The sequence below is a fragment of the Pelophylax lessonae genome (assembly GCF_965119305.1).
Source record: "Pelophylax lessonae genome assembly, chromosome: 1".
Classification (NCBI taxonomy): Eukaryota; Metazoa; Chordata; class Amphibia; order Anura; family Ranidae; genus Pelophylax; species Pelophylax lessonae.
In genome coordinates this window covers 728,435,288-728,447,590 of record NC_138768.1, presented here as the reverse complement: position 1 = coordinate 728,447,590, position 12,303 = coordinate 728,435,288, and the positions used below count along the sequence as shown (strand labels likewise).

Here is a 12,303-nt window from a genome sequence, read left to right as displayed (position 1 = left end):
GCAGAGATAGCCCCAAACCTTAAAGACTTAGAGGAATGCTGGTACTAACCTATATTTGGAGTCTATCATCCTAAGAAGCCAGGGCAGATTAGAGTAGTGCCAGACATGAGGGTGTCTCCCTAAATTATGTCCTTCTCTCTGGCCCTGACCTTAACAACAGACTGTTAGGAGTATTCCCCCACTTCCGCAAAGATTCACTTGCATTATGGGAGACATACAACAAATGTTCCATTGCGTTCTTGTTAAAGTAGTACACCAAAACTTTCTGAGGATCCTTTGGTTCAGGGACAACAACCCTTTGGAGACATCACAGAATACAGCATGAGGGTGCACATATTTTTCAACAGTCCTTCCCGTGCAGTTTTTATTTATGGCCTCAGACAGTCTGATAGAGTTGAAGAGTCAGAGTATGGGTCAGATGTCAGACAATTTATGGACAAGGATTTTTATGTAGATGACTGCTTGAAATCACTACCCACAAATGAAGCCGCAATCAGTCACCTCAAAAGAGCTCAGGCAATGCTTGCTTGCTCCAACTTAAGACTCCATTAGATTGCTTGCAACAGTATGGAAGTTATAGAAGCCTTTCCTGCCCAAGATCATTCTAGCGAATTAATGGACTTCGATTTAGGCTAAGACTCACTTCCCATGCAACGCAGCCTTGGTTTGCTTTGGGGTTAAAATCTGACACGTTTACCTTCCAAGTAAACGCAGAGGAAAAACCCTTTACCCATAGAGGTGTTCTTGTCTACCATAAACAGCCTGTATGATCCTTTAGGCTTTGTAGCACCTGTTACCATCTGGGGTAAAGCACTACTTAGAGACTTAACCTGTGGGACATTATACTGGGATGACCCTCTCCCCATCGACAGGAAGAACCTATGGGTAGAGTGGAAGGACTCACTAACAGCTCTATCTAGCCTCAAAGTTCCACGCCAATATGCCCCCATGTCATCTACAGAAGTTCAGACTTTGTGTGTTTTCCGATGCTTCTGTTAAAGCAATTTCTGCGTACCCTACCTCAAAACCATAGACACTAAAGGGCAATGCCACATGGGGTTTGTAATGGATAAAGCAAAACGTTTACCACTCCCTGAACACACCATACCTAGATTGGAACTTTGTGCTGCAGTAGTGGCTGTAGAGCTAGCTGAACTAATTGCAATAGAGACAAACATAGAGATCCAAGAAGCTGAGTTTTAAACAGACAGTAAAGTAATTCTGGGTTACATCTACAATGAAACTAGGCATTTCTATGTCTATGTCAATAACAGAGTGTTGAGGATAAGGAGGTCCACCTGCCCAGAACATTGCCATTTTGTACAGACTGCAAACCTGAAGACCTAGCAACCAGATCTGTTGCAGCCAGCCGCCTCGAAAGTACTTCATGGTTCACAAGTCCCACCTTTCTGCGCAGTCCCGACTGCCACATCAATGACTTTGCCACATTTGATTTAATAGATTTAGGCAAGGACCAGGAAATCCGCCCTCAGGTTTCTACCTCAGTTACAACAACTTTTCGCAACAAGTTTAAAACCCACCATTTTAGCAGGTTCTCCACCTGGAAATCATTCCTTTGAGCTATCACTTGCCTAATCCACATAGCAGAGTCCTACAAAAATGAGCCACTAACTCATGACAACTGCAGAGGTTGGCACCACTGTAAATATTTCACACAGTAGTTGACCTAGAACAATCTAAAAACTGGTTAATATCTGCTGTACAGAGAGAAGTCTTTGTCAAAGAAATCAACTGCATTGCCAACCAGAAACCTGTTCCTAAAGACAGCGTTTTAAAGCAGCTTGATCAAATCCTTGATGTAGATGGCCTGTTATGAGTAGGAACCCGTTTAAAAGAAGGCAAGTTAGAGTTTTCAGAGAAACATCCTTTAGTGATTCCAGGTCACCATCATATTGCCTACTTACTCATTCAACACCACCATGACCAAATAAAGCACCAGGGCCGACTGTTTACTGAAGGATCTTTATGAGCTGCTGGACGGTGGATAGTTAGCACTAAGAAATGTGTGAGCAGGTTCCTTTTCAAGTGTGTTATTTGCCGTAAACTTTGTGGAATGTTACACATACAAAAGATGGCCAATTTACCATCTGACAGACTTAGCATGGATCCGCTTTTACTAATGTTGGACTTGATGATTTTGGTCCCTGGTCTGTCACCACCTGGTACACCAAAGGGGGGCAGTCAAACAGTAAATGCTGGGCAGTCATATTCACATGCATATCCATCCGAGCTATCCATAATCAATGGACATTTCAAGTTTCATTATTGCTCTTAAATGTATAATTGCAATCAGAGGGCCAGTGAAACTCATTCGCTCTGACAGAGGTTCTAACTTTGTAGGAGCCGTAAAAATGAACTACTAATTTCTTCTAACTTGGATACTCTCTGTGTAGAAAGATACTCGATTAAGCAAGGCTGCACATGGACTTTTAACCCACCTCACTCTTCTTACAGAGGCTTTTGGGAAAGGATGATAGGCATAGCCCGCAGAATTCTGGACTCCATCTTTTTGCAAGTAGGAACTGCAGGGCTTACCCATGAATGCCTAGTGACCGTTTTGGCAGAGGTCACAGCCATCATTAATGCCAGACCGTTGACATTGATTTCAAGAGGATCTGAGGATCCATTGATTCTCACACCTGCTATGTTACTCACTCAAAAGACTTGCCTTGTTGGTGCTCCAGCTGGAGAGTTTTGTGAAAAGGACCTTTAAAAACGTCAGTGGAGACAAGTACAAACCCTTGCCAATACCTCCTGGAGTCGGTGGAGGAAACAATATATATATCAAATACTTAGCCATTAATTAATTTCTTTGGCCAGAATAATAACTTACTCTGACCAGTGAAATAAATGAATGCTGCAGAGCTAAATGCACCTAGCGCTTAGGTGCGTTTAGGCTCTTCAAGCGCTATTTTCTGCCGAAACTGCTGTTCCCGACGCACTGGCTGAGGGTTCTGTTTCTGCCCCAAAACTCCTCTAAACACCTATGTGTGCATGGACACATAGGCTAACATGCAGGAGCATTTAGGCAGGAGAAAAATGCCAAACCGCCTAGGAGCAGCAGAAAAAACATCCAGTGTGTATGGAGCCTAACAGGGCAGATTAATCCTATTTCCATGCAAAATGATACATAAAGAGATCCTAACAGGCTGGAGTGTTGGATAAGAACAGTGTGCGTGGCTCCCTCTGGTGGGCTAGTAGCTTTTATGGGAAAAACATTTAAATATAATGACAACCTCAGCTTTGCAGAGTGCAATATGGTACCTCAGAGCAAACAATCAGAGTAAAAAAAAAAACATTTTCCAACAAGATTGACTAGTAAAAATAAAAAAGCAGTTACTATGGTTTATTGTTACTATTTGAGGCAAAAACAAAAACATGAAGAACCATGAAAAAGAGTATAAACAAGATCCATGTAATGTAACGAGTAAAAAACTTTATTGATTGAAAAAAAATCCTAGAAATTAAAACACAATATTCCACCAAGCACAGCATGAATGACAACACATAAAAATGTAACAAATGTTAAAAATCTATCCAAGCTCAAGACCAGTTTGAAGGGCATTAGCATGTGTGATATACTCCCGAGTGGTTGTGTAAGGTATCAACTACTCCACAAGGGGAGTAAACAGTGTAAGTCGAGGAATCTCAGACAGAGCCACATGGGTATAAATTACCATAAACCGTAATTAAGCCAACATCCTCATGCTCAAAAAAATTATGTGTAATATAGAGCATTCTTCATGAAAAATCAGTGGAGGTTTGGTCCCAAATGAGACCAAATAAACAGAGACCCATTAGAGTTATATGGGATCCAGTGAAAAAGGCGTCAGCGCTGCACAGATGGCTAGTCCTCATAGGGTGAATAAATATAGGGCAAATACCCACAAATGATATGACACTTGATGTAGATAATGAAGTGGTTGACAGTGTCAGTAATTGAAAAGAAGTTGGAGCAATCTATAGATCTCTATTTGTATTGGATTATTAAAGGGGAAATATAATTGTTCTATTTTATTTTAAATAATTTTTGTACTATACACACTAGATATAATGATCTGTTTTTGTTCTTTGTACGTAAATGTAAAACAATACTGCTTCATGCCTTCTGTATACTGCGTGTAATTTACAGTATCTGTTCCAGCTCTGTATGTACAGATGCTGCTCTGAAACACTGCTCCTGTTCTGCATGCTCGGTGTAATTATCAGTATATGTATTATGCCCACATGTACACCACATGGTATGAATTCTCTTGCAACCTGCAAGTGGCTTTTGGTATATTTTTATTCTAAATACCCTACATAGCCTGCAATGTCTGCTAAACAAATTTCATAAGTCTTTGTTTTGCTGTGTGCATTAAGTCATGCTCTTGAAGTGGAACTTTAGCGTGTAAATGAAAAAATTGTTATCTGGTAGGATTTAATTGCAGAAGAGACTTTGTATATCTCTTCTGCAATAAAATGCTTTTTTTATGTGCCAGGTAGCAAGGTTCCTTATGGTGCTTTTCCACTGCATGGAACCGAACGGTTCAGCACGCTTTTGCGCTTTTCCACGGCATGGTACCGCATGGTACAGTGTTGGAACAGTTCGGTGTGGTGGCGCTTTTCCACTACATGGAACCGAACGGTACAGCTCGCTTAAACAGTACCACCTCAGTTGTGGTTCCAAGAGGGCCGTACCGGTACCATATCCCACAATCCTTTGCATGTAGCCTTGACTGTTTGTCACTACTAGCCACTGATTGGTCAGAGAATCGTTGTTATCCCACCCACTTTACTTTAGTGGAAAAGCAAACCGTACCGAACCGTTCCAACACCGTACCATGCGGTACCATGCAGTGGAAAACCAAACAGAGCCAAACAGGGCCGAGTGGAGCCGAGCCGGTACTTGCAGTGGAAAAGTGCCATTAGATTGTTCACTGAACTGAGCCTGTGCAGCCTAGCATGCAATCTCAGCACGTCTTGGGTGCTGGTACGAAATATTTCCCATGTGCATGCAAGAGAATTACATCATCCCAGGCCTGTTAATCAAGATGACCAAGGTCGCCAAAAAACACTGGGTGAAGATGTCCATGGTGACAATGGAGCTTACATACATCTCATCGTTGGAGGAAGTACAGTGGACTCTAGTTCTACTCTAAAAAAAGTTGGCCACACCCAGTTTTAGTAAAGCGTTCTTCTAGCATTGACATGTCTATTTAGATATTGTGCACTGTTCTTACAGTCTATATTCCTTAACTCACATTGTGAGATATAATATACATTTTTCTTGCTAAATGGTAATCTTGTCTTGGTTGATAAATTCTGACCAGCAGAAACAAGATGTGGCTATGATTGCAGTGGTGAAGGCTAAAGGAGACATTAGTAGAGTATTCTACATGACTATTTCTCCATAGTGTGTTTGGTAGGAGTGAGCAGTTCCTGAACTTTTCAAGGTACTGCTGTATACTTGCCTATAGCAAGGCAGAACAGAAGCACATGTCTATGTTAATGACAACCATCAGAGCAGATCCATGTAGTAACCCAATGTCATCGTTACTAGGAGCACATCACTCCAATGATAAAGCTGGTAAGAAGAGCTCAGGAAAGCATACTCTGACAGGAAGGATTAGCTGTGCTCTGTGATGATGGAGATATGACTCAATGGTCTTATGGGAATAACACAGGCATATCTGTACAGCTGCTCCAGATGTTCTGCTAACAAAAATTCCAGTGTTTTGTAATTAGCTCTTTAGCAATCCACTGTTGATGAAAATTATATTCATAAAGTAGAAAGGAAATTTAATTTTCTATTACTTAAAAGATTTTGAGTTCCCAGTTTGCACCCAAAGTTTTTCTTATTAGACTCTTGTAAGATGCTTTTTATCAATATGGCTATTAAAGCCAAATGCTATTTAAAACAAATTTAATGTTGAGTGGTGAAATGCTTTCTTTGGAGAACAATTGCAGTTAAGTGTCTCTTGTAGATGCTGACAATTACGTACAGATGCTGCCAGACTGTCCTGTTGATGTTTTTTTCCTGAATATAACTTCAATAGGCTTCACAGCAACGCCATCTCAATTTGCTTACCCTTTCTAGCGATTTCAGTGACTTCACAAACAAAACAACTCCAGTAAATTACTGTGTAGGTAATTGCGGTCTGAGCACAAGTGTCTGTCCCACATTGGGCAGAGTCACTGTCCAATCACAATAACACAGCTCACCTTTATACCAAACATTATGTAGCAGGTTTTCCAGGCATTGGGCCTGATGTGGGTCTGCCATGGTTACTGGTGACACCTTCAGCCTATTTAAGCTGAATACCCAAGTGTGAGATTGGAGACAATGACCATTCCGGCATCTTTGGTTTGTTTTGTTTATTTTATATTGGGGATGGGAGAAGGGAATGAGTGGGATACTCCTCTGGCTCAACTAGGTACAAATGGGACACTTCGTGCAAAAATGCCTTTCAGCGCTGTCTTGACGCCGGCTGGATCCCGACCAACGCTTGTTGGCGCTTGAAAAACACTTGACTTGCTGAACTGTACTTGAACTTGACTTCTGATACTCTGATCAGCTCATAAGTCTGATCATACTTATTGATGATACAGGTACATCATGATAGGTCAAGTTCTTCATATACATGCTATTTAGCACATATTAAATGTATTTCAATATCCAGTTAAAAAACAATAGCAATCACATATTTCATATTAGTAACTGATAAATGATGACTGGTTCATGCTGGTTACTCTAATTTCTATGTTCTGCTACTAAATGTGAATAGCCAAAGAAATATGATGTCTTTGGCTGAAAAGTTGAAAGTTAGCTGGAACCAATAACATTTCCCAAGTCCCTGGGCACCAAGAGATGGCCCAAGACACTCATGGTTGACTAGTCTAGGTGTAACCAGCTACCGACTGAGGTCCGCTTTTTTTTTTTTTTGCTTCCCTGGCGAATTCAAGTGTGTATGATGATTTCAGTTATCATATTGCACCTGCACATCTGACATTATAATGTACATGGCACTTATGGTATTATCCAAAGGTCACAGTGTGAAAACATGGCACTGATTTAACAAATTTACTACAGCCATAGTGTGGCTCAAGAAGGAGCAGTAATACTACTGGATAATGGGTAATAACGTTATGACTTGGGGTCGGTTCACACAACATAAATGCACTCTGGACACATTCCGAATGAGTTTTTGTTCACAGTTCACACCACACGCGGTTTCCGGTGCTTTTGTTATGTGTTTTCCTATGTTCTAGTACCGTTCTGTGCAGAAAAAAATGCAGCATGTTCTACTTTTTTTCTGCCCTGGAAACTGACTGAACCAGTGTGAATTAGGGTAATTGGAATACATGGAAAACACTATGCATGCCTTTTTCATGCAGGAAATAAAACGCGCTGAACTGCATCTGGTGTGAACTATTACTTAGACAAGACAAAGCACAGCAATATTTCAAACCATGTAGGGCAGAGGTCTTCAAACTGTGGCCCTCCAGTTGTTTGGGAACTACATTTCCCATTATGCCTGGTCATGTCTGTGAATGTCAGAGTTATACAATGCCTCATGGGATGTATAGTTCCACAACAGCTGGAGGGCCGTAGTTTGAGGATCCTTGATGTAGGGTCTTTGTCAATCTGGCATATACTGTAATAAACAATGGACCTGCTCAAATGTATCAAGATGGTCTAATATTGTTTTTTCAGTTGTACCATGCTAATCTGCAGCAACTGTATTATATGTACTGTTCAATATTTGCTAGCATAACATGAGAAGTGATTAAAGTTTTTTGGTTTATGAGACCTTGGAATAAAAACTGCTAAAAGTTTAAATGAGAGGCAACTAGAGTTCCCTGCACATGCCTTTAGCACCCTTCAAATCCTACACCGTAACATGTAAATACTAAGCTGTTTCAACTAGCAAAGCTCTGATGCTTCCAGGTAGTATTAAAACCTACTGCAGCCCCCACATTCCTATTGGCGCATTACTATGATTCATCAATAGCCAGCAGCAATGTGTCGGGAGGAGGGGGGGGGGGCAAGCTTTAACACTATTAGGAAGTGCTGGATCTTTGCCTATCAGAATGGCCTGACATCTGATCAGATCTTCAGTCTTTTGGAAAATGTTGCCGATATGTGTAGGCACATCCAAGTGCTTGCAGTTTTTTTCAATGACAGCTTTAATATGGATCATGCAATTACCATCTGACAAGCCTTGTGCTATATAGTTTGACAAACATTTTTATTTTATTTTTTTCATAGTATCAAAGGCCTGTGACTATCCAAGACTCCTGGAGGCTGGTTAACCGCGGCATTGGACACACCACAAGAGTCTCAAAAAGCATCATAACCGTGGAAGACTTTGAAACCATTGATGCTGGATACTACATTTGCAGAGCACAGAACCTTCGGGGACAGACATCACTTGCTACCAGAGTGGACAGATTTTAGACACATTCCGTTCCAGACAATATTGCTCTACAGGCAAAGCTTATTGTATTTCTTGCACAAATATGTTACCAACAAGACAATTTCCATTCATTCATGATTTCCTCATATGCAGAACATTACATAACATCCTACATGTGGAACATACTGGACTAAGAAGACTCTTCCTTGCCAAACTTTGGGGTGTAATTCTTAGGTCCTCATTACCATACCAGTAAATAATCATGAAGATAGATAATTATCTGTATTCAGTCAATTACATTATTGTATAGCATTCCATTTAACCATGGTTCATATAAAAATGCAAAATAAATACTTATTATTTTTCATTATAGCGCCCTCTAGCTTTAAGCCAAACATCAAAATATACTTATTGAATTGGCTTAAAGTAGAACTGTGGCTAGGCTATGGACATTGAATACTTACTTAAGTTTTAATAGCTGGTTTTGATCCTCAGGACAGGAAGACACTCAAAAGTTTTAATCACACTACTAAAAAAATCTACTTTTGATTTATCTGGGTGCTTGTTCTAGAGATTTCTTCCTGTTCTACCAAGTAAGAAAATCTTCCCAACAGTGACATAGACTCAAGCCTTGCCCTACTTTAACCAAAGCAAAATAATATGTTGTGGCTGGAGTTAATCTTTGAAATAAACCTGTCCTTAGGGAAATCTGTAGGCTTCCATTGCTAACTTGTGTAGATCTCAGTTTCTGCGCTATTACATTGACCATTTGACCTCTACACTTTCTCATTCACTAACCTGGAACAAGCATATGACAAGTAAAGTAAGAATCAAGTCAGAAATAATGACATATATTAGAAGATATGTATACCACTCAAAGTGAGTGGTTCACCACAGACTCCACTGCAGTTTCCAGATGGCAGTCCGACTCGGCAAGGGGTTTCCTCTGACATACACTATATTACCAAAAGTATTGGGACGCCTGCCTTTACACACGCATGAACTTTAATGACATCCCAGTCTTAATCTGCAGGGTTCAATATTGAGTTGGCCCACCCTATGCAGCTATAACAGCTTCAACTCTTCTGGGAAGGCTGTCCACAAGGTTTATAAGTGTGTCTATGTCAAAGTTTTGACCATTCTTCCAGAAGCACATTTGTGAGGTCAGGCACTGATGTTGTACAAGAAGACTTGGCTTGCAGTGTCTGCTCTAATTCATCCCAAAGGTGTTCTATCGGGTTGAGGTCAGGACTCAGACCTGTGCAGACCAGTCAAGTTCCTCCACCCCAAACCTGCTCATCCATGTCTTTATGGACTTTGCTTTGTGCGCTGGAGGGGAATTATGGTGCGGGGTTGTTTTTCAGGGGTTGCGCTTGGGCCCTTGATTCCAGTGAAGGGAACTCTTAAGGCATCAGCATACCAAGACATTTTGGACAATTTCATGCTTTTAACTTTGTGGGAACAGTTTGGGGTGGCCCTTCCTGTTCCAACATGACTGCGCCCCAGTGCACAAACAAGGTCTATAAAGACATGGTTGAGCGAGTTTGGGGTGGAGGAACTACTGGCCTGCACAGAATCCTGACCTCAAGCCGATAGAACACCTTTGGGATGAATTAGAGCAGAGCCTGCGAGTCAGGCCTTCTCATCTACATCATTACCTGACCTCACAAATGCGCTTCTGGAAGAATGGTCAAACATTTCCATAGACCCACTTCTAAATCTTGTGGACAGCTTTCCCAGAAGAGTTGAAGCTGTTATAGCTGCAAATGGTGGGCAAACTCAATATTGAACACTACGGACTAAGACTGGGATGCCATTAACGTTCATGTGTGTGTAAAGGCAGGTGTCCCAATACTTTTGGTAATATAGTGTATTTTAGGTCTATTTAAGTAAGCACTTTTCAGTATGATAAATGTCAAAGGTGTCCCCACTGATGTTTAACTAACAAGAAAAGTTGCTGAAATCCTTAGTGTGGTGATTAGTTTCCTCTTCATGTATATACTTGTGTAAAAGAGAAGTATGTTTTTTTTTTTTTTTTTTGAGAGATCATACCTAACTAGGTGGATGCAGCATTGATCCGATGCTGCATCTGTCCCCCACCGGCCCTAATCTGAGAACTGATCGCTCTGTTCTCAGTGCTCCGTATGTTCGCGATCTTTCCCCAGCCTGGACCGGCTCTGTGGCTCCAGCTGGCTGTCAGCTGAAAACGGGTCACAGGAGTGCAGTACAAACTGCAGTCCTGTGATCCACAGGAGAAGTACAGCCAAAACAGGGTTTGGCTGTACTTCTCCCTTTAGGCAGCGGTTATCCCTATATGTGTCTACAGTTCTCCTTTAAAGTGGATATTCATGTTTCCTGTCACTTTAGTTTATTTGAACCAAGCTGGTCTAAACAAACCATTTCCTTCACCAAGTGCTGCACTGCCTCTAAGCACTGTATGAACTGCATGTAGCTACAGCTGGGCTCTGGCTGAGAGACAGAAACTTATAGTCTCTCACCCAGAACAATGCAAAGTCGGTCTGAGCAGCGCTTAGCCATTGATAGGTAGCTTTTATTCTGTGAATGAATACAAAGCTTCCTCTGATTGGCTAAGGTGGAAGGGTGGGCTGGTGATGTTGCGCATTCTGCCTCAGCCAATCAAAGAAAACGTCTGTCTTAGGGTGGCTACATTCACTCCTCCACTGTATCTATGGAGGAGCAACATAGCCAAACTTGGACAGCAGCAAAGTCAATTAGTGGAGAGGATAGTGTTAGCTGGAGTTTGGCTTTAAAATTGTTAGTCACATGTAAAGTCTATCTAAATCTGCTAGTTCATCTAACACGTTTTAGGCAGTTAAAGAATTTTTATTTTTTTTTTCCTTTTGGCATAAAGGGTGTACATAAAAGAATAAAAGCTGATCATTGTGAGCACCTCTGTCAGCATTAAATAGTGGGTCTCGACCCTTTAACTGCCATCTTTGCTGGACAGCTTAGTCTGTTAAAGGAAGTTAAAACAATAGACATATTGGCCAGATCACCAGGTAGGAAACTATGTTACAGGGGAATCAGAAAAACAAAGACTGATGACATTTGTGATTTTGGCCATAGTTACACTTTAGCTGAATGATCTAAAATTAGCAATATAAAACAAGTCATTAGAAATGTGATATCAAAGTGACAAGTGCAATACTTGTGCTAAAGAAATCTTGCTTTAGTGGGAACTAAATGAATTTTGCAGAACAAACCAAGGCACTCAACTATGCATTAAAACTTAGGAACTGGGGTGAAGGAAATGAGGCAGCAGGTGCTCTGGACTGATAAGTCAAAATTTGAATTATTTGTCTGTAGCAGGAGTCAGTTTGTTCACCGAAGGGTCGAAAAGCGGTACAATAAAAAGTATCTGCAGGCAACAGTGAAGCATGGTGGAGGTTCATTGCAAGTTTAGCGCTGCATTTCCGCAAATGGAGTTGGAGATTTGGTCAGGATCAAGAGTGTCCTCAATGTTGAGAAATACAAGTATATACTTATCCAGCATCTAAAATAAAAAAAGAGAACCTCGCGCTTATGGATAATGTGTAAATAAAGTGCAAAGATGTGTTAATCTACAAGCTGCTGCTGACAATAAGGTGACTGTGCCTTAGAATAATGTAACAACGTGTGTCAACGCTGCTATTACAATCTCACAAATACTTATGTACAAAATAAGTGCTACAGTGCAATAAAGTGACTCAGAGCAATTGTGACACTAAACAATATACACAAAAAACAAAAACAATCAGCATATTGCACACTCCTGGAAAGTTCATAAAGTGCTCGTGGTGCTCCAATAAATCAATCCAATCTGTAAGGTGCTTCACACGTGCTCAGTGGTGCTCCCCTTCTGTGTCCCTACTCACCGGAAAGA

The 12,303-nt window shown here is 41.0% G+C and overlaps 1 protein-coding gene across 1 annotated transcript in view; it reads left to right on the top strand.

Moving 5' to 3' along the window:
• PDGFRL (platelet derived growth factor receptor like) overlaps window positions 1-8,787 on the top strand; it is a 173,887-nt gene extending 165,100 nt beyond the window's left edge. The window contains exon 6 of the mRNA XM_082265024.1: window positions 8,273-8,787. Coding sequence (XP_082121150.1) covers window positions 8,273-8,461 — 189 coding nt within the window. The 3' untranslated portion in view covers window positions 8,462-8,787. The remainder of the gene's footprint in view (window positions 1-8,272) is intronic.
• The last annotated feature ends 3,516 nt before the right edge of the window (window positions 8,788-12,303 follow it).